This window comes from Sparassis crispa (assembly GCF_003851025.1).
Source record: "Sparassis crispa DNA, contig_000011F, whole genome shotgun sequence".
NCBI classification, from domain to species: Eukaryota; Fungi; Basidiomycota; class Agaricomycetes; order Polyporales; family Sparassidaceae; genus Sparassis; species Sparassis crispa.
Window position 1 is genome coordinate 1,023,352 of NW_020939757.1, and position 21,433 is coordinate 1,044,784.

The following is a 21,433-nucleotide window of genomic DNA, read 5'->3' on the forward strand; positions in this document are numbered from 1 at the left end:
AGTCGTCGAAGTTGCTGAAGTGGCCCCATCCGTCGACACACCTGGCGACACCAGAAAGTCTTGCCGAAGCCGGATTCTTCTTCGACCCCACCCCAGACTACAAAGACAACGTCACATGCTTTATGTGCAGGAAGGAGCTCAGCGACTGGGATGCGGAAGACGATCCATTTAACATTCATTTCATTAAGTGTCGGAATACGTGCGCTTGGGCGACAGTCCGCTGTGGATTGAAAGGGGACCTCGGCGAGCATGGAAAGTGTGTGTGATCCCGTTTCACCCATTCTGCGTTGCTGAAGAAACTGCAGTTACGACTTCTCAGATCCTACGCGTGTTCCGTCGTGCAAAGTGATGGAGATAGCTCGCTTGGAGACATTTACAGTGAACAAATCATGGCCTCACGATTCTGTCAAAGGTCATGGTGCGAACTCTAAGAAGGTGCGTGCAAACAAATTTCCGCGCATTGCATCGCTCTCAGACGCGATCAGATGGCCAAAGCGGGCTTTTCGTACACTCCCCAGTCCGCGGGCGACGACACCGTCACATGTTTCTACTGCAACCTCTCACTGAGTGGTTGGGACCACGACGACGATCCCACGTACGGCCGCGTACTCTTCTCCTGTTCCACAGCTCACGCGTTCTTTGACAGGGAAGAGCACGTGAAACGCGAAAAGAAATCAGGTCCGTGCCCTTTCTTCCAAGCGTCAACTTCACGGACGCTCTCCAAGTCGACCTCGAAACCTCCCACACGGAAGCCCGCGTCGCGTACGAGGGCTATTGAAGACCAAATTACAAACGTCGACTCGGACGACGAGCTCGCGACCACGCCTGCGCTCACTGCCGGCCCGTCGAAAAGCAGGAGCGCGAAGTCGGTGCGCAGCACGGAGACCAAGACCCCCGCGTCTCGGCGGTCAACGCGAGTTGGAAGCCGGACGGCGGGCAGTTCAGAGGTGGAGGACACTGAGGGGAGAAGCGGGAGCGACGTCGGGAAGCGGGTGTCGAAGACGAAGCGGAAGGGACGAAGTAAGAGCAAGGTGCGGATCACCGTGATTGAGGAGGAGGATGAGCAGCAGCAGCATGATGGGGTCGAGGAGGCGGTAGTGGTCGAAAGGGAGAAGCCGAAGCGAGGCCGCCCGCCAAAAGCTGCGACCGAGGCGAAACCCGTGATTGTCGAGGTAGAGAACGCGGTGGTCGATACCGAAGTTGGGCTGCCACCACTCGTAAGGAAGACGCACACACGGACTCGGTCGCGCGCCAATCTAGAATCCGAGTCCGAAGCGCCACTGCCCTCCTCTTCAAAACCGACCCACTCCAAGACGAAATCGACGTCAAACGCGATCCCAGCTGAAAATGGAACTGACGCTCTCCGGGCGGCGGGAACAGGGAAGGGGAGCAAGCGCAAGAAGAAGGGTGACGACTCTGAACCGCCAAGTGACGTACCCTCCGTCCCCAAACTAGCAAAGGCCAAGGTGTCGCGAGCAAAATCAAAAAAGGTTGTAGATCTTCAATCTGATGATGAGGAATACAATGCAGTCCAGGATTTCGTCGTAGTGCAGGAGCAGGAGCAGGAGCAGGAACTTCGTACGGTCACTGCAAAAGCCCCATCATCGCCATCTCAGCCTCGCCAGACGCTACGGCTGGAGAAAACTCCCAAGGCGCCCCCCTCACCTATATCCGACGATGCGGGATATGCTACGGCGGAGCTTCCCTTGGAGACGGATCCAGTGACGGCGACTCCTCCGCGTTTTCTTCACATCCTTCCCACTATCCCCCAAAGTCCTCCAGTACCCGTACCATACAACGATGCGGAAGAGCCTTCCACTGAGAATGGTCCAACTTCACCGGTATCATTCACGCCCTTCATGGCAATGTTCCCCATTCACAAATTGACGTCTCTCACCGATGAAGAAAGCTCAATGACGGTGGAGCAATATGTTCGACGCGAAATCGAACGACAGTACCAGCAACTCAAGTCGGATGGTGAAAGGAGGGTCGCGCAGTTTAGGGAGAAGGCAGCTGAGACGAGACGGATTATAGAGAATTCGTGATTCTTGGGCTCCGTGAGCAGCTTGACATGCGCTGGTATCGCTAATTTATTACGCTTTCATTTTCGTAGTTCGCGGACTGGGGTGTGGACGAATCGGGAGCAGTAATGGACACTTCATCCTATTGCCCATGCACAGAAACAATTACTTGTAAGCTTATGATCTGATGTGTCCAATTTACAACCGGTGAAAAACCAAATGTTTCAACACGCTATTTTTATTTTCAAGTGCGAATTACGTGCTAGAATGCAATCTGCTCTAGGCGTTGCACAAGTGATTCCACAGACAGAACAGGGTCACGCTCTTTCGCGCCGGCTACATTATCAAGAATATCCCTTTCCAAGACGTCCAACAAAATTGCGCCATCGACGGCGTGCATAGCAGGTGTGACGGGACTGTCACTGTCTTCTCCAGATGTGGAACCGGAACTGGATGCAGAAAAAGTATCGAATGACGACACTATCGCAAAATTGCTGGGTCGATCCTCAACGAGGACATCTCGCAAGAAAGATCGCCCATTTGACTTGTTCGATGGGATGGATTCCTCGTCATTCTCGCGCGGGGCATCACCGACATGATGATCCGGAGGCGCAGAGTACGTCGAGGCCGCGTATTTGATGAACTTGTTCCCCCGTGCAATCTCCTCCCCCGTCATGAAGAATCTCTCCAACTTCAGAATCTCCTCGCGAAGTTCAGGGATGGAGATGCGAGTGTAGGGATCAAAGGTAAAGACGCGCTTTAAAATGTGACTGGCGCCCTCTGATATGGGAAGCATCTCGCGAAGGTAGTTGGGGTTCGCCGTATAGCGCAAGAAACACTGATCGTCCTTGGTGGCATAACTCCAAGGGCTGCGTCCAGCGATCATGTTGGTGAGGATGATACCGAGTGCCCAAGTATCACTATGCTGCGTCGGGTAGGGCCTTTTATTGAACTCCACACCGATACACTCTGAACGAGATGAGTCAGCAACTCTCCCTTTTCATCGTATCGTAGTCGAGGCGTACTGACCAGGGCTTACATAGTAAGAACTTCCGCACCCGAAGGTGTTGCTCATACGGGAATTCGTGGCAAGTCCGAAGTCGCCAAGTTTGATCTCCGTGCCGTCCTGACTGCACATAATGTTCTCTGGTTTGAGATCACGGTGATAGATGCCCTTGTCGTGACAATGTTGGACGGCATCAAGAATTTGCACGAAGATCTTGCGGACCAAATCGTCCTTCCCGCAGAACGAATGACGCTCGATGATAGCAGTGAACAAATCGCCACCAGGGCAATAGTCCAGAACCAGGTAGATGAACCAGTCATCTTCAATAACTTCATGCAAGGTGAGCACGTTCGGGTGGTTTGAAACGAATTTGTGGATGGCTATTTCGCGACTCTGGAAGTGCCAATAGTGTCCGGATGGCTCGGCCTTCACGAGCACCTTGACGGCATATTCCTTTGGAGCGGGGTGCGAGGATGAAGTCGTGGAGCTGTCGTCGACAGCGCGGTAGACCACGCCATAACCACCTTCGCCAAGTCTTTCCATGAGTCTGAGGCGGCCGTTATCGATGGTCTGGTTCGTCATATCGGGGATGACGGAGGCAATGGGAGTAGCGTTGGCCATGGCGACGAGCCAGACAGTAGAAGTGACAGTGAATGCGGATGCGGGTACGTGCTTGACCTGCAAGCTTGAAGAGCGAGAACTTGGAGTGCGGTGCGGTCATGGCATGATTTTTATAAGAATGCACGACGGATATTGTAGCATCCATTCGGAGGAGAATGGAAAAGGACGGTACGGATGTGAGAGGAGTGCTGCCTTCCGTGTCGGATATCGATACCTGCAGTCCTTCTCGAAATGCATCCGCATTCGTATCCAGGGTCATCTGCGGTATGCAAATCACACTACTGTTGTCTCAAGGACCTCCGCGAAAATATGAATGTATGCAGAGGCCCGTGCCGCAATGCGATCCTAACGTCTCTGGCCCCTTATTGCCCTTAGTAGGTTTCTAGCCGGACTGGAGAGACCATCCAGGGGTTTGACGGAACCCCTCGCACGCGCGAGCGGGAGGTGAGACTCACTGGTCAGAATTGCAATGTATACACATATATCCGTCATCACGGACTCGAGATATCCGCTCTCTCCGTTCCCGGGGCCCTCGCAAATGTTTTATGTGCTTCTACTACGACAGTCCGGCATTGGATTATACGACAGTATTAAAGTGTAGGAAATTATGTATGGCATAGTGGTAGGTATAGCGATGCTGACTGTATGAAGTAGACATAGCTGCAACAAAAATTGAGTCGACGATCCATTTGTGTGCACCAGTAAGGTATTCTGGTTCAAACAAAGAACCTAGCCGCCACCCGTCGGAAGAACTGAACGCCTGGAGAGGACGTGAATGCGCGCCTCTTCGACAATGACAGCGAGTTGCCCGCCGAAGTGATGGGAGAGACCGCGACATGTTTAGGGACGCCCAAACTTGAGAACGACGGATGTGGGTCCAACTTGGGGATAGGGTGTCCGTAACTCTCGTCCGACGGTTCCTCCCAAGAAAAAGTGATAGTGTTGGTCGGACACGAACGAGGAATGCAGCGGATTTCGTCGCGATCGCTACAGGAAGACTCCCCCAGAGAGACAGTCTCAAGTGAGTTAATGCGGTCAATCGCCGTGGGTGAAAATGCAACCTCTTCTCGACAGCTCTTCAAATGACAGTCCTGGTCACCGCTGCTCCCGTCGTACATCACCTCTTCGACGCCATTGTTAAGAAACTCCTTTGCAACTTTTTTGACATAACGATTGGACACGGCAATCTCGTCGGCCAGTAGGAAGAAGGTGTCGAGTTGAATGATCATGGCGCGCAAACGAGGAATGCAGACTCTACGCGAGGGATCGTGCTTGAAGGTACGCTGGAGAATAGCATTGGCACCAGCGGAAATGGGGAGCATATCGCGGAGGAAGTCTGGATTACGCTGGAAGCTCTTGTAGCATTCGTCGGTGTAACTTGCCTTCCGCCAAGGATTATGTCCAGATATCATGCTGGTTAGAATGACGCCAAGTGCCCAGACGTCGTTTGCACGTGTGGAGTATCCTTCACGGCCGACGTCCTCCCCAATGCATTCTGTCAGCAGGTGAGACTGTCTTCAAGATTTACTAGACGGGGGCGGTACCTGGGCTCATGTAGTAGACGCTTCCCGCGCCAAACGACATACTATGAGTCTTCCGAGTGGCCAACCCAAAATCACTCAGATAAACTCGGGAACCATCCTCGTTGCAGAGGATGTTCTCCGGCTTGATATCCCTGTGAAAAATGCCTACTGCGTGACATGCTTCAACGGCGTCGAGAATCTGTAAATATATCCTCTTGACTAGGATGCTGTTGCCGCGAAGCGCCGTAGGTTGCGAAAGAAGCGAGAAAAGATCGCCACCGCGGCAATAATCCAGAACAAGGAAGAAGTAGAAGTTGTCCTCTACCACATGGTGCAAAGTAACGACGTTCGGATGATACGAAACAAGTTTGTGATAAAATATTTCTTGCTTCTGCAGCTCGTACTGACGAGTGCCTTTTTGCCCCTTCACGAGACACTTGACGGCATACTTGGTGCGATTTGCCACATGGGATGTAGTGTCGATCGCGAGGAAAATGATTCCATTGGACCCCGAACCAATCATATCTGTGAACCTGAGACGACCTCCGTCAATGCTATGGCCGACGAGGTTGGGAATGGCGGAGCTGTATAGCATCACCATGAGGACAGAACGATGGTGAACAGTGGATGGGTGCCGGTGACTTAGGAAGGCAGGCTGAAGTATCTCTGGAAATGCGACGGGTCGGAAACATGTCGAGCTACCATATCCGACGATCCGCAGTGGGGTCATGTCGGATGCAAATCATGTCAGCGCGGGCACTGCCCGGATGGTCGCAGCGGATATGCCCAGCGTCGCACGGATAAGTTGTGCTCACCTCCGAGAGACGCAGAGACTTTCTGAAAATCTGTAGACGACGTTGAGAAACTGTAGAAGGTAGCATGTATAATTTCCAACAGGTCACATAGCAAGCAGAATTCTACGGTATATCAGAGTTGAAAGCCAGCACAGAGAGTCCAGCGAATGGAAGGCTAACAGAGACAGCCGTGTTCGAGCGCAGAGAGTGCATACAAGGTCCAACGGTATCCCAGATCAAACTACCCAGAAGTTACCATCCTAGAGAGGAAGCCATACGGAGGAAACTCTCCTCGTCGAAAGAACTTGTGGAGAGATCTGTGACGTCGCATAGTCGCCGGATCCTACCGGAGGCGTCGTCGACTAACGAGTTTTCGGGGCTCAGATCGGCATCAAACAGGACGCTAATGGAGTGGATCTCCAAGCCGTCGACGTCGTCCACATCCACACCTAGCCAACTCGCCGTAGAGTATACTGAAGGGACTGTAGAGGCGGTAGACAGTCGCATACCGGTCTCTGCGATCTGCATGTCTTCCTCAGAGGTGATATTCGGCATGCTGCACGAAGCCCAGGGACTGCTTCCCAGGTACATTCCGTCCCTGCGCGTCGATCGCTTTTCTTCGGCCAATTCAAACCCCTCTAGTCTCCTTCTGATATCGTCCCTGGCGAGCGCATCTCGCAGAGGGATTAGGTTCTGTGTCCGAACCGCGAATGGAACAGTTTCGTCCGCTGCCTCGAAGTCCTCGTTTCGTCGGCGAATATCACGGCGATACCGAGCGAATGAGAGGGGAATGAAAGGTATGGGGGCGGCCATCGCGATGGTCAGTGCCTGAAGACTCTGAGGGCTCGAGCGAAGGGATGGTGCGGTACCATAGAAGTAAGAGATGTCGAAATCCGCAGACAAAGATCGCTCTTGTATATCAGAGTGCACCGGCGAGTGTGGGGTAGGAGTGTTGGAAGTCATACTCGCAATATTTGGGAAGACACGAGACAGAGGGATCTTCCATGAACTGTCGACTGGTCGACGCGAATGCGAAGGCGTCTGATGAGCCGCCTTAGACTTGCCGGAGAGAAGCGGGAGGGACACAGAGGTCAGTTTCAGGATGGCCATTTGATCTGAAACACGAAAGATACAGAGGTTACAATCTGCTCAGAGTGAGAATATGAGGCAGGGCAGTAGAATGTACCTTCCGATGATCTTCGATACGAGATAGGTTCCACTACCGGCCTGGGGAGCTTTACCGCTTAGGAACGACAGCGATTAACGTGAAACGAACCGAAAGCACAAAAGCACGAAAGCACGAAAGCACGAAAGGCAGAAAACTGGATGAGAGAGGACTATGCTTTAAGATAATGCGCAGAGTACTGCACTGAAAGGCTCACTCGGGGCTGACTGACTTTTTACTGTCGGTCAGCTTCGAAATCGCTTGTCGGACTGGTCAGACCTAGATGAAATCAACGACATACTTGAAACGGCAGCGTTAAAAGTGAAAATAGTGTACTTGACCAGAACGTATGATTTGCGGCTGCCCGAAGGCGCAGACAGTGACCTGCTGAATCAAGGGCAAGACAATCTGATTTAGAATGTGATCAATACGTGAGGCAGCGGCCCAGAGTCTTCTGTATACCACAGAGTCGTAATATTGAAGCTATTGAAGGGACGTGTCCCCATATCACTAACATGTCGGCGAGCGTCAACATCGCGACAGATACTTGGTAGACAGGACAAATGGAGACGTCTCAGAAGGTATTTGCCCTTAGGAATCACATGACTGGGACGCAGACCGATACTTGAGAGATGGACGTTGAACTTCGCAGTACATTACAATCGTTGAGATAACCACAAGGCATTCACATGCGGAGAAGACGGTCGACACATCAGCGTTGCTCCCTCGGTTCTTAAACCAAGTTTAGTATCTTCGCTTGCTGAGCAGAAAGAGGCATAGCGACTTACGTGACCACTGAATATTCAAGATGAGATTGTCATATCCTCGCCCATGCATCTTCTCCATCGCCTTCTGTGCATTGGCCCGCTCCTCAAAGCTGACGAATGCGAAGCCTTTGCCTGCGCCCGTTTCACGATCACGACCAACATATACACGAGCAACACGACCGAAGGTGCCAAAAAGATCGCGCAAGTCGTTCTCCTGGGTGTCCTCGGAGATGTTTGTGATGCGAAGGGTAGGCAAATCATCGCGCGAGCCTCCGGGTCGCGACATTGACTCGCCCGCGCCACGACCACCGGGACGCATAGACGGTGGTACGTACTTCCCACCAGTAGTAGCAGCAGGCGCGGCGGACGTTTCCGCCGGCGCATCGTCCCCCCCGAACGGAGGAGTCTCTACGAAGAAAAAGGTCGGCTTCGCGAATACACGAATCAATCCAAGCGCACCTGCTCCGTCTAGACCGGGCAAAGAGTCTTTGTAAGGGCATTTTGCAGTGAAGTGTTCCCCCTTGCATAGCCGACAGACGACTTTGCCAGCGCCAGCTCTTGCAAGATTGGTCTTCAGCGTTTGTTCAGGTGATGGTTCTGGCTCTGACGACTATCACCCAGAGATACGAATGAACTTCGAGCGCACGCAAGTGCACCTGAGAGGCGAATGCGTACCTTGTTGCCCGCACTGATTTTCAGGCTGACATTTTCTCCAACGGTAGTCGTCGCGCGATCAGGACCTGGTTTATTGCCCCTTTCCTGACCGAACTTGGCCCAATTCTGCCGCTCCGCCACGCTATGTTCAACTAGTGATTTCTGCAAGGTTCGCTTGATTTTACGCGTGATCTGCGAACGTCGCCAACTAGCGCGTGAGTTGCGACTAATGGTGTGCAAGGCATAATCGACCGTACTTTGACTTTCTTACCCTCATCGTTAATCGCATACTCCACCGTAGTTCTTATCCCATTCTCGTCGACGTAGTCTTCGACCTTGGCAGGTTGCTCTGAGATGTCGGGCGTCAGCGCTGACTCAGATGGCAGAAAAATGAGAACATACCCGACTCGTCAACATCGTCTGCCCAAGATGTTTTGGGTACTCCCCTGCGAGATGTTAAACGTCGAGTGAGGATGATCCAGTGTGCTTGTTACTTACGCTGATGCCATTGTGAAGTTATACGGGAAGCTGAAGACAGAGACAGAGACTCACAGAGTTTTTAAGTTATCAGAGATTGGAGAATCAGCCGGGCCGGCTCCGGCGCTAGGAGAACACTACGGCCCTGTACTTCATCTTGCGCCTTCGAGTCTTGCGAGGCAGGGTATACGAGGCTCACTCGTCGCCACCGTCGCATCTGCTAGCACCGCCTACATAGTCTATGCCGGTATCGTTTACGCCGTTGCGGATACGCGACACCAACACGACTCGCCCGCCTAACTGCACCTCACTAGATATCCGCCGAGTCTAACGCTGAGAGCAAGCCGGCGTGGTAGTAGCCAAACATGTCTCTCATCAGCGATCCCGAGTACGTTCACTTTCAAGTCTTCCCTTTCGTCCGTCATCTCATGTGTGCACAGTTTTCTCATCCATAGTTTACGTCTGAACTACCTCCGCAACGTTGACGACCCGTACGGCCCCAGAATCATCTCTCTCGATCCCTCTTACCATTCCAATCAATACATCGTCACGTCCGGCCTCGCGGATGTCGAGCGATGGCCAGAGCTCGCCATGCCCTCGAGTCCCACCCCCAGCGACGACGAATCGGGCGTTGCGAATCGCCCCAATCGTCACCTGGGGGCGACAGGACTCAAGTACACCACTACTATCATGGGCCCCTCCCGTGTTGGGACAATGGGTCTTCGTGTCTCGGGAAAACGTGCTTCATCCTCTAGGGCTTCGTTCAAATACTCAGTACGTTCCGAAGGTGCCGTGATGGAGCCCCAGCCAGAAGAACAAGATGCCGACGTAGTACCGGTCGCTCCGTCTGCATCGCCTATGAAGCTTGATGCCCTGGACCTCCCCGTACATACCAGTTCAGGGGATGGGACGACTCCTGTAGGCAATCATGCTGTTGCATCGGAGGATCTCACGCAAGAGCCAGCACCTTCGCCTCAATTCATTCCGAGATTCAAAGGCGCTGCAGAAATGGAGGCGAGACGGAAATTGCGCATGCTCGCTCGTGCGTCCCCTGGAGTTGTTGGCACTAAACCTCTCGCTGCTTCCGGGTACCTTGACCCGGAGCTATCCTCGTCAGAGTCATCGTCGTCAGATGGGGAAGATGACATCATTGATGAGGAAGACTTCGACCTTGCAGCCGACGCCGACGACAGTATGGACATAGATGGAGACGAATTCGATCCGTGTGTGATAAGTCCTATACTCAATTGTACTTGATTAATTGTTGGCTGTTTGCAGCGACTTTGCTACAAGTCATGGCCCTAGCGGTCTTGGTGGTATCATTTCTGACAGCGTGTCGGACGACCTTTCTATGTCGTCCGCTTCCGTCATTTCCGATTCCAACTCTTCCCTCGCTGATTCATCATTGCAACCCAGCAACAATGCCCGCATTCATGATCAATTGAGTCCTGTTTCGGAGGGGCGGACACGCGAGGAAAAGCTACCTGATCGTCCTGAAGAAACAGCCCCGCTTTCAGGCTTCGAGATGGTTACTCCAGCGCCGAAGATTACCAACCGTGGCCGTGCAGGTGTGGTCACAAATCCTGCCAAGCATTCGTCTATGTTCCCCGACTCGTCGAGCCCTCCTTCCTCTGCACTGTTTGCCCGTCGGCCAGTTCCACCGGCGGCCCCTGGAAAGTCTGCATTGACGGCAATGATGGCTGCCTCGTCGACGTCTTCGTCCTCGAATCCCTTCTCTGAGCTTTACAGCGCTATTTCCGGAAGGTCCGAGTCAGAGAGCATGACTGTGCATGTATACTTCCCCCATTCACGTGAGCCCGCTGGACGGATTCTTGACCTGAAAGTCAGGAAGGATGCAACCGTGGAGGAGGTCCTTGGGTTTGCACTGTGGAGTTACTGGGAAGAAGGGTGGCTTCCCGAGCTCGATGAAGGTCTTGATGGGGAAGAGGACCCAAAGTGGGTGACTAAGTGTTCCGCCATAGGCTGGATCTTTCGAATTGCTGAGGAGGACGGAGAGGTAGACGAGGATTTTCCTCGTATGTTTGTTGACATCGCAGACTCTCCAGCATTGACTCTCCATATTTCAGCGCCTGATCGTACCGGCAAGATTTCCAAATTCAACTTCGATGCATACGCCGTTCTGGAAGCTACTCCGGCTCAAGGTGAGTCTTCTTATATTCTCGTCCATCGCATCATTCACGCTGTGCGTGTGCTGCGATTCAGTGCAACAAAACAAGATCCTGGAATCAAAGATTCAACGTCGCGCCTCCCGCGTAGTGATCAAGAAGAAGAAATCCGCGGGATTGCTGAATCTCACATCCACGCTTGCTCCTCCGACGGACTCTCTGATAGGGACCAGTGCCGGATTGAGTTCTCTGGGCTCCTCTTTGGGGATGTTCCCGAGTTCGCTTGGACCGTCGACTAGTCAAGGACCTCCGATCTACCTGAGGTGCAGAATCGCTGATACGGCTGATGCAGGCCACGTCTCGACAACCATCCAAGCGTAAGTGTCTATGAGGGAAGCGAAGAGAATATTGTGCTAACGATAAACTATTTTGCTATATCTCAGATCGGGCGGCATGTACATGGCCGAAGTCCTCGAGGGCGTGTGCCAAAGGCGCAAGTTGAGTGATTCGAAGGACTACGCGCTCATTCTCGACCTCGGCACCACAAAGGTATACATCCCTCTCGACCGCACAGTCAGGAGCCTGCAAGGCAAGCGGGACTTGATTCTGATGAAGAAGGGTATGTTGCCATCGATCGGGGTGGAGATGGGCCAGGGAACGGATCGAACTACCGATCCCAATGGCGAGTTTTGCCTGCATGCATTTTGGGTGTAGACTAACGTGCCTCTTTAAGCCTCGATATTGAAGCGCAACTCTGAGGTTCCTGAACAACCATTCAGTTCGCTGTTCGATTACACAAACGCATACAGGGTGAGTTAACAGACGTTCGCGTATGCGTGACCTTCATGACTCAACATTTTGCAGAAATACACTGTCTATCGCAAAGTGCCTATGCTAGTGACACGTAGTGCTCGTCTACTCGCCATCGACGGTGGTTACATCCACGTACACTGACACTGATACTACATCGACCGACCGCATAGTGATTACTGATATTTTCTTAGATCATGCCCTTATCGAACAAGGCCAAGCACGTATTCGAGAGTGGCAAGACCGCGTCATATCCTCTTAAGAGCGTTGTTGCTTGCCAGCAATCAAGCAACAACAGCTCGTCATTCAAACTGGTCGTGCAGCGCGAGGCGGATCGCAACAAGCGCTACGAATTCGAGACCGAGAACCCCCAGACGGCCAGTGAGTGTTGTACCTAGGACAGCGATCATTTTGGTCACTAACGCGGATGATTCAGGTGAGATAGTGCAGACTATCCGTAGCTTGAAATTGGCGATGGAGCGCCCTGGTACGCTGAAGCAGTCGCGGAGGAGCAAGCATGTAAATAAGGAAGCTGCGCAGGCTTATATGTCGTTGAACAGATGATTCGTATTTGTACCGATCTTGTTGAGTGATAGTTTTTCCAGGTGGATCTAACATTCGACCGAAAACGCATAAAGCTCAAAGTTCTGAAACGTTCGAGTTGTACGTGCGGTCATGCACTTCAGCCTTTAGTTGTAGTTCGCATCCAGTGTTACCTTCGCTCTGACCTCCCCGAACTCTAGCCTGATCCAGGTATCCACCGCGCCTTTGGGATTGTGAGACGTGAACACGATATTCCGCACGCCGTGACCCCAACCTGAGTTGCTGTATCCCCCATATCTGGATCCATGAAGTCAGTGCCGGTGAGATAATCTGGTCTGACAAGCACACACCCGGAGTGCTTATTGAAGCAGAATATGACATTCTTCGTAGGTTCGCGCGCGCACCATTCATTGCCATGGTCTGTCGCAGAACATGCATCACCGACGTCGTAGTGTACTGAGAACACCGTGTGATTTACCATGACCAGATATCACTGCGTGCACGTTCTTGACATGTTGAGTGAGTGCATCCCAGAAAGGCTTGTCTCGTACGTCCGCAGACGGATTTATGCTATCTTGTACGGATCCGGAGCCCAGCTTGTCCTCTTGTGCGTCATGGAGTGGTGTTGTGCAATCGTTCAAAAGGTAACAGGATACTTCAGCCACGAATCATCGTTGGAAGATGCGAACGTACTAACCATTAAGACCAGGTTGTCGAGTGCTATTGAGAGTGGACTGTAAGCGCTGGATCGCGTGCCTGCAGAAATTGAATAAAGATCCGCACCTGGATCGAAAAGACGGTACGTACGGAGGTATATGTACGAAAGTAAGAGCCCCTCTTGTCATCTCTGCAGGCCCCCAAGCAGCGTCCATGAGGGCAGTCTCCTGTTGAATCCACCTCGCTACGCTCACATCCACCCAGTCAGGAACCGCGATCAAATCCGCTTCAGCAGTATAACCGCCTGATGAATCGGTTTACAAACATTGAACCATCAAGATGAATTCCTTATTCACCGCGTGAATCGAAAAACCAGAGAATCAAGACTGGAAAAGAATCTAAAGTGAAGATGTCAGAACAGGGTGATGACATCTAAGGTCTACTCACCGGAGGAGTGTCTATACACCTTTCAGTAGAAGTAAGCATCTCAGATACCACAGATATAGCTTATCAGCAAACGGTTCGCAGAGCTTCAAAGGGAAACAGGTTTGGTAATCTCCGATACATACAGGAACCCAGTAGTTTCCTGGACCATTTGGGCCGCCTACACCTGGCGGTGCTAGACGGGTATAACTGAGAGGTGCTACTTGCTCCTCGCGCAAAATCTCTTCGCGGTGTGTGATATTGGGCTCGTTGTCATGGTTCTATGATCAGGTGAGTAACAGTCAGGTCTGAAGGTCATACAGAATATGCAAGCACGCACTCCATACGTGGAGGAGAACGGAATCATGAACTCGTTGAGGGGAGCAACAATCTGGTCTATAAGGGTTGTTGAATTCTCCCGAAATGTATCTGGAAATCGTGTGTGAGAGCGCTAGCTGTTAGATTTGGAACAGCTCACTTTCTCCGGTAATCAGGTCGCCGTTCAAGACACTGACACAATTGAGTAGACGATGAGCCAATGACAACTTGCAGCGTCAACGAGCGTGTGCTAACACGTAGTCAGGTCTCTCGTCTGTCAGCACTCGCTGCATCAGCGAAGTACTACGAATATCTTGTTCGGGACCCCACGAGTCCCAGGGATTCTCGCCAAAGTGAAGATCTGAGAAGACAGTTACTTTGAACGTTCCATCTTTTCTGAACCTTATACGAGGTTTTGTTGGGTAGTGGTCAAGACGACTGAAAAGCTGGACTTCTGCGTTACAGATGCTGCTGTCTCGTCAGAATAATGTGGCGTATGCAGGCAGCTTACGTTGAAATGATCCAATGGGTGATGCGTAGAGAAATGCTGGGGTTTCCCATACTATCAGCAGAACGAGAAAATGGAATAGCGCTATACTGCCGAACATATTCTAGTCGGCTCCCGTCGTCGGTGTAGTACTACGAAATCGCTGGACGTTTAGACGATGGGATGGCACAAATCAAAGGGCCGTCATCTTTCTTTCCGACCACCGATCCCACGTAGAGCGCGCGCCTCAAGATTCCAATCTGAGTGGCCGCTGATCTCAAATCGATCACGCCCTGTAGCACACTATCATCTTGTACAATGATATCACGACCTACAGATTTGACCTCCCTTCGATATTTTCGTCATGAGCGTATCTTGAATGAAGGTCAATGACCAACCTACCTTACTCGTACGCAAATCAGTGGTGAACATTCTTCAGATCCTCTCACCCATGCCCTCACACTCCTCGGTACTTTCCCCCAAAACGGCGAAGGAACCGGAGAGCGTGCACCAGCCATTGTGCGGATCGAGAAAACACCTCTTCGTGCGGAGCTTGCGAGCGAACTACTGTCGGATGTGTTGAGCAGCGCACGGCTTATCGAGAGCACAGATATCGTACGCTTAGAATGTACATCAGATCGTCAAGGCGAGCTTACTAAATACGCAGCGCTAGTACACCTGGCTCTTTGCTTGGCTCTCTGTTTCCCCAGAGAGACCAGATGTGAAGGTCAACATCACATTCCCTGCCACCGAAGTCCATATTCGCAAGGTTCGAGTCCTGAAGTTCTCGTCCCATCTATGAATTCAAGTATCATCTAGTACTCAGCACAGGATGTGCTCATCGTGCATGAGACCCCAGATCAGTACCAGCGGATAGTGAAGCCTTATATCGCTGCGTTTCCCAGCTCGCGCACCAAGTGGTAGGCATCGTCCCATCTGACAATAGAAGACTCCCAGTTTACCTTTCCTCTGTTCCAGGGTTGAGGATATTCTAGGTGGTCGCTCCGAAGCACATAAGGTCTTGTATCGAGAGCATTCCTCTGACCTTGGATATGTTTTGCTTCCGGACATGAAGTGGGATCTGACCACTCTATCCTCCCTTTACCTTGTCGCAATATCAGTGTCAAGGGATATTCATAGTCTCAGAGATTTGAATAAGCACCATCTTGATATGCTTCGAAGTATACGGAGAGAAGCAGCGAGAGTGGTGAAAGAACGGTGGGGGCTACGACAAGGCTCGTTGCGGATGTTTGTTCACTATCAACCGTCATACTGTAAGCCATCTATCTTTGTTGTGTGTAGCATCGCTGATTGTAGCGGTCAGATCGCTTTCACGTGCACATCGTCAATGCGAACTACCAGGGTTTGGCGGGTATGACAGTTGGTCAAGCACACCTCCTAGATGATGTGATATCTCTGGTATGCTCGCTATTCAAGGGATGATATTTTGTTCTTGATTTTTTACAATTCTCAGCTGGAATTGGACCCACCCGATGAACCTTCAATTTTCCAGCGAATGACGTTGACATATGGGCTTGGTGATCAACACGGCCTGTACGAGGTTATGAAAGCTGAGCAAAGCGATGATGTACCGTTATAATCCCAATATGACAATAAAATGCCGTTGTGTTCCTTCTTGACCGCAGCAACCGCGAGAGATTTCCGACGGCGGCCTGTGTGATGAATGTGGGTTCGTCCGGAATATATGGCGTTCCGTCTGTAAGTTGCCTCTTACCCGCGCAGAGTTCATTTCTATGGCCTTCCTTTCGCACGGAGGTATCGGGTTCGACGATCTTGCGGGTGGTTCTGTTGTCCGCACCGGCGGACTTCATGTTCTCTTATGAAGTTGCGCGCGGTTACGCCGATTCGGCTTATTCATTTCGCTTGCATCCATTCCAGTATGTCGCCGACGATCACCGACGAGGTATAGCCTTCAAGTCTTTCAAGTTGAACACTGGCAACATACAAACTGAGTCACTTCGTCACCAAAGGCACATATTTTTGTCACCAATGGTGCGATCAATCAGCTATGTTCGTTCAGATTGTTCTCACCTAGTCCTCGTGTGCATGTAACATTTTCTCAACAAATATCCCATCAAATTGGGTGCATTTACACAGAAGGCTTCAGCATCACCGCACCGGAGCATACTTCGTTCCTTGGACCCGAAGGTCCAACTTCCAGCCAGTGGAGGTATGCTGGACTAAGTATTAAGAGGCTGACTGTGATATTCTGCATTGGCTAACTGCATGATGTAGGCGAACGATGTCTCACCAGTGGGAACAAACCTACGGCATTTGTGCGAGGAACAGATGAAGGCGCAGAGCATCACGTTGCAAGATCTCACGCGTGTACAACAGTAATTAGGGCAGATGTAATATTAATGGTCTTCCAATTGCACTGATGGTATGTTACGTATGGTAGTAGATTCTTGGATCCGTCTAGTATGGCGCCGAGGATGGGGGGTGGAAAGATCGTACATCATGAGTATCTTAGCGATGTAAACTGTGCACTGACGACGGAGAGGACCCCCGACAATTGGGGAAGGTCCCTGAGCCAGTTACGGACAAATTTTGAACTTTCGAGAGCCTCATGCCTGGTATTCACGGACAAATCAGGGGGGTTGACCGCCGGATAGCCTGAGCCATTTCGCGGACATCGGGGAGGCAGCGGCCTGATTCGAGGCCGGACAAACGCTTGTGGAAGGCCGGCGAGGGAGAGCGGGCAGGGCCGAGGCGGCATAGCCGCCGGCTCAGAAGCGCCCAAAATTCCCTTTTTAGGGTTAAAACCTGAAGAGAAACGTGGACCGCGGAGGCAAAAAATGTGGTGAGGCCTAATTTTTCACGGACATTTTGGGCCCGAAACGGCCTTTTCCCAACGGACATTTTTGCCCTCTCCAGATCAGGCCTATTCACCAATTGTCGGGGGTCCTCGACGGAGGCGCTTCGGATATCTCCTTATGTTGTGCGGAGAATCTCCAAATGTACAATTGAGCTTGATTACTTCAGCAGTTGAACCATAAAAGCTACCATGTGATCGTGTCGCGACGCGTTACTTTCCCACGTGTGTTAACGGCGACCACCATCATCCCCTCTCCAAGTTCGCTCCCGGCCTCTCCTCAGCAACGACGACGGCGGCGACGACTACGACTACGACGATAGCGATGACCAGACACTCTTTGATACCCGCTTCTGCGCCCACCTCCCCAGCAGTCACCCGCTCCAAGTCAGACCGACACCCCGTCACTCCGCAGCGCGTTGTTCACCCTCAGCTACGCCAGTTCAACTCGCCGTATACGCCCGCCCCGTCGCTGTCGACGGTCTCGACGCCTTATACCCCGCTCAGTCTCCGATCTTTCTCATCTTCGAATGCCTCGTCTCTTGCTACCCCTGCGTCAGCGATCAGTCGCAGGCGCATGAGCCTCTCTCTGTCCCCTGAGATCAACCTCAACCACAAGAGCCTTGCAGATATTGCAGAAAATTGGAGAACGCGCGCAAACGAAAATGGTATAAAAGTTACTTCTAGTGATGATTCTCAATACGAAGGTGTGTACGTGTTTTGGACAACAACATCATCTGCAATTCTCTTGTCTTGGATGGAAAAATCATGTCGCAAGCTTTTGAGTCCCATGTGATGTGGATATCGTCATATCTGTATCAGATGGTCACATGGCCGTCCCACTGCGGCGCTGGATTCACATATTTCTGGGATACATTAACGCGTGTTTGGCGAATATCTCATTCTTGCATACGATCAGACCATCTATTTCGTTGCTGACCATCTCCACTTCAGCTGACTCCTCTAGTCTATCGGACGTGAACAACTCGTTAATCGATAAATGTGAGATTCTTTCCTTCCTCTGGATGTATGCGCTAACCAGCAACACATAGCTCTTCTCCCCGCTCCTTTCTTCTCCACGCAGCGCCGCGAACGCGCTTATTCTCAGGCACAGGCCCCTCTTTCCCAAATTCCGGACCCCACCCAGTTTTGCACTCCCAACCGTGTCTTGCGTCCCCCTGGCATACTCAACACTCCTCCCTCTCAACCAAGTTTTAGACTCCGTGGTAGCTTGACAGACCCGGCTCATACACGTCGCCGACCTCCTTTTGACCAGGTGCGTCACGTATTCCAGAGTATATGCGGAGTCGTAACCATGATTCTCAGACTTCGGAACTGTTTAACATCGACGAAGACGAATACGCGCCCTACCCTCCCACTTTTTCTTCTTCAGTTTCTACTCAAGCAATCCCTCTTGCGCTCACCGATCCGTTCGGTCTTCATGCCAGCATTCCTGCGAACGTCGAGCCTATACAGTTTTATGAAACCAGGAAACCTCCTCAGGAATCAGCCACTGATGTCGTCTCTGCATGCTCCGTATGTGGGCTCTCCGGAAAGTCTCTCGCGATCTTGGAACCATGCGCGCATCCGTTGTGCTCTGCGTGTCTCACAAGCGCACTCAACATCGTCGGCGAGAAAGACATGGAGTGTGCGGTGTGTAAGGCGAAGGTGGATGACTTCAAGTTGTGTAGGTCCACCAGTGGCAAGTCTACTGTGGCGAAGACCCTGGAGAGCGATGCATATATCGACCACGACGACTTCGCACGTGGTATGGACGCTTTCGCTGGCGCGTCAGAGGTAGACATGGTGGTCGATACTCCCGCTTTTTGCGGCTTTGACGATTTCATGGACCGCGCTCAAGGTGCTTCGACGCCTGTCGCAGGCCGTCGCGAGATCAAGTCGGAGGAGCCCGTGGTGTTACGTATTGACAATGTTCCATGGGTGAGTCATGTCTTCAGGTAAGAAGTATCTGTCTCACTCATGTCTTATATCTCCGACAAGGACATCACGCCTCCCGCCATCGCAGCTTGGCTCAATCAGCCCGTCGTGCGCGTCCACGTCCTTCTTGATCGGAAGGGCAAGACGATGAGCCACGCATATGCTGAGATGGCTAATGCAGAGGTGGCACAGGCAGCCCTTAGAACAGCACAGAACTCTGTGCTCGGCAAGGGCAAGCGCGCCCGCGGAGTGACGGTCACGCGCAGCAGCCAGGAAGAACTCATGCAAGCAGTGAGTTGTTACTGCAGTACAGTATTTGGTTAGTCACTGACACTGGTGCCGTGGTAGCTCTTCCCTGCTTGGCAAGGTAACTTTGATGGCTCGCGCCCTTCGCTCTCTGGGTTGGACAACGAACGTGTCATCTCCACTCTGCAGCGCGGATTGTTCTCGGAGGGGGAGCTTAATGCTCTCTTGCATCTCATTCGTTCCCCGGATGTATGTCTCACGTTGGAGTTCCTTATTATCTGATCCTGACCACATGGTTATGTTACGCAGAGCCATTTCCTGAAGGTGCCCTCCCTTCCCTTCCACTCCCTCACTAGCATTCTTTCCAAATTTCCTTCGGACGACGACAGTCGAGTTTTCTGGTCCAGCACGCTTAGAGATACGTTGTATGGTCGGTGTCGCCCTGCACTTGTCTGGTTTGAAGACGCTGATGCTGATTTACTGTAACTGTTAGAAATAACTTATGGTTCGTTTCTTGCATCCAGCTTCCATACGTTTTTCACTTACCTTAACTCCTTAGCCGCTGTCCAAGTTCTGTTAGTTCGGATTGAAGAAAACCCGCTGTCTGACTGGACAACACTCATGGGAGAACTCGTCCGCGCTGCTATGGATTGTCAAGGTTCGTACAGTCGCCTGACTTGATTATTTGAATGAGGTCTTTCGTATACTGATTCATATCTAGCTTTTACGTCTGATCAGATGAGCAAGCTTTCCGACATTCTCGAAGCGTCGCTTCCCCAGTCCATGTCCTCTCCGCCGGGCATGCACACGGCCCTGCACACCCCCTCCTCTCCCCAGAGCGTCGCGCCCCAGTCCCATGAAGGGTACAACAGCCCTGATTTGAACACTGATCGAAGGACATACAACGATCTTGCCAAGGAGTTCGGTGTTGAGGCCGACCTCATTCATGCGTTGGCGCAGCGGCTCTCCGGATTGTGTTAGACGGGACAACTTAGGAGCGCCGAGACCAACATATCCAATGTCTCGCACCATCAAGCTCAAGGACTGTATTCTCCTTCTCTTCTTTTCCTTCCGTAACGCCTCGTTGCCCATGATGTTGATTCGCTTTCGCATGTTTGTCAGTCTCGCTTAGTCCATTCGCTCCCCGCTCCCCGCTATGTTGATCGTTACCGTCTACATCCCTCTTCGCTCTGTCCGTCGCTCTTCTGGAATTCGTTTTCCGCTGTGTGAAGTGTTGTCTTTCGAGTTCGGGAACTCTTGACATGTCGTATGTACCTCGCTCTGTACTTTTGTGACATTCTGCAATGAATTCAGGTTGGCGCGAGGGTCGCCACCCCGATCGTCGGGGTTCCCTTTAAGGCAACTTCTCAAGAAAATGCTTCCACCTATTCAACGTCAGTAGTGCGGGTGAGGTGTATAGCGCTCACCGATATTTATTTCTGGAGGCGGCACTCCTCCTGACTCTCGGTAGCAGTTTACTGAATTCCCCATCAGCGCCTTGTCTTCTAAGACGGTGTCATGAACGTGGGCTGCCCGAAATTGAGGGACATGTGGACAAGGCAGATGACAGTGAGATATTCTTATGCGTCCGTCGCTGGGCTGACGATGTTGGTCAATATTATTGGGGGCATTTTAGATCCTCTATTAATCAGCGTCGCGCACTCTGCAGATGTCCTCGTGATGAGTCGGCGCATTTAGCACGGAGCGTGGCCCTGGCCGGAATTGCATCTGGGATGCAAATTTCCGTCAACATGCGTATCTGGAATGAGATTCTGGCGATGAAAGACGTACGACATAGTATAAAAGATCTCCTTGAACGTACGGAGGCTCGCTGTGGCTCTGAGATGTTCTCCACGGTCTCTGTCCTCGCCCTGTGGTTCGCCGCAGTGGTTGCACAGTCACACTCGAGCCCCTTCGACGTGAGGCTTAGGTCTATATGTTCTTATCAGTAACTGATATTCACATATAACCAATGAAGTTTCCCGAGTACCCACCTCCTGGAACTCCGGATCCAAATGCGA

At 51.8% G+C, this 21,433-nt stretch overlaps 8 protein-coding genes across 8 annotated transcripts; 5 read left to right on the forward strand and 3 right to left on the reverse strand.

The window, feature by feature from the left end:
* Positions 1-122: 122 nt before the first annotated feature.
* SCP_1103370 (predicted protein) lies at positions 123-2,045 on the forward strand (the record flags this gene model as incomplete). The annotated part of the gene is made up of 4 exons (XM_027762772.1): positions 123-256; positions 306-435; positions 486-595; positions 647-2,045. The coding sequence occupies 4 exons, from the start codon at positions 123-125 to the stop codon at positions 2,043-2,045; spliced, it is 1,773 nt and encodes a 590-aa protein (XP_027618573.1).
* Positions 2,046-2,999: 954 nt separating this feature from the next.
* SCP_1103380 (hypothetical protein) lies at positions 3,000-3,504 on the forward strand (the record flags this gene model as incomplete). The annotated part of the gene is made up of 3 exons (XM_027762773.1): positions 3,000-3,003; positions 3,065-3,367; positions 3,428-3,504. The coding sequence occupies 3 exons, from the start codon at positions 3,000-3,002 to the stop codon at positions 3,502-3,504; spliced, it is 384 nt and encodes a 127-aa protein (XP_027618574.1).
* An 860-nt stretch (positions 3,505-4,364) lies between these two features.
* Positions 4,365-7,075, reverse strand: SCP_1103390 (hypothetical protein; the record flags this gene model as incomplete). Its single annotated transcript, XM_027762774.1, has 3 exons — positions 4,365-5,143; positions 5,193-5,755; positions 6,222-7,075. 3 exons carry the CDS (start codon positions 7,073-7,075, stop codon positions 4,365-4,367), a joined length of 2,196 nt encoding a protein of 731 aa, XP_027618575.1.
* Positions 7,076-7,842: 767 nt separating this feature from the next.
* SCP_1103400 (Eukaryotic translation initiation factor 3 subunit G) lies at positions 7,843-9,060 on the reverse strand (the record flags this gene model as incomplete). The annotated part of the gene is made up of 7 exons (XM_027762775.1): positions 7,843-7,862; positions 7,919-8,305; positions 8,357-8,507; positions 8,573-8,743; positions 8,809-8,900; positions 8,954-8,997; positions 9,050-9,060. 7 exons carry the CDS (start codon positions 9,058-9,060, stop codon positions 7,843-7,845), a joined length of 876 nt encoding a protein of 291 aa, XP_027618576.1.
* A 333-nt stretch (positions 9,061-9,393) lies between these two features.
* On the forward strand, positions 9,394-12,528 carry SCP_1103410 (Stress-activated map kinase-interacting protein; the record flags this gene model as incomplete). The annotated part of the gene is made up of 10 exons (XM_027762776.1): positions 9,394-9,416; positions 9,469-10,251; positions 10,307-11,064; positions 11,116-11,190; positions 11,252-11,531; positions 11,598-11,836; positions 11,888-11,964; positions 12,019-12,099; positions 12,159-12,345; positions 12,401-12,528. The coding sequence occupies 10 exons, from the start codon at positions 9,394-9,396 to the stop codon at positions 12,526-12,528; spliced, it is 2,631 nt and encodes an 876-aa protein (XP_027618577.1).
* A 125-nt stretch (positions 12,529-12,653) lies between these two features.
* SCP_1103420 (Metallo-dependent phosphatase) lies at positions 12,654-14,513 on the reverse strand (the record flags this gene model as incomplete). The annotated part of the gene is made up of 12 exons (XM_027762777.1): positions 12,654-12,804; positions 12,858-12,927; positions 12,986-13,111; positions 13,205-13,263; positions 13,315-13,468; positions 13,521-13,562; positions 13,612-13,630; positions 13,734-13,868; positions 13,928-14,016; positions 14,066-14,097; positions 14,161-14,359; positions 14,417-14,513. The coding sequence occupies 12 exons, from the start codon at positions 14,511-14,513 to the stop codon at positions 12,654-12,656; spliced, it is 1,173 nt and encodes a 390-aa protein (XP_027618578.1).
* Positions 14,514-14,710: 197 nt separating this feature from the next.
* Positions 14,711-15,992, forward strand: SCP_1103430 (m7GpppX diphosphatase; the record flags this gene model as incomplete). Its single annotated transcript, XM_027762778.1, has 7 exons — positions 14,711-14,777; positions 14,832-15,007; positions 15,066-15,161; positions 15,212-15,312; positions 15,371-15,666; positions 15,717-15,811; positions 15,867-15,992. The coding sequence occupies 7 exons, from the start codon at positions 14,711-14,713 to the stop codon at positions 15,990-15,992; spliced, it is 957 nt and encodes a 318-aa protein (XP_027618579.1).
* A 1,561-nt stretch (positions 15,993-17,553) lies between these two features.
* Positions 17,554-20,393, forward strand: SCP_1103440 (hypothetical protein; the record flags this gene model as incomplete). The annotated part of the gene is made up of 10 exons (XM_027762779.1): positions 17,554-17,935; positions 18,183-18,230; positions 18,281-18,504; positions 18,555-19,169; positions 19,230-19,457; positions 19,515-19,661; positions 19,722-19,842; positions 19,906-19,917; positions 19,972-20,070; positions 20,134-20,393. The coding sequence occupies 10 exons, from the start codon at positions 17,554-17,556 to the stop codon at positions 20,391-20,393; spliced, it is 2,136 nt and encodes a 711-aa protein (XP_027618580.1).
* Between the last annotated feature and the right edge of the window lie 1,040 nt (positions 20,394-21,433).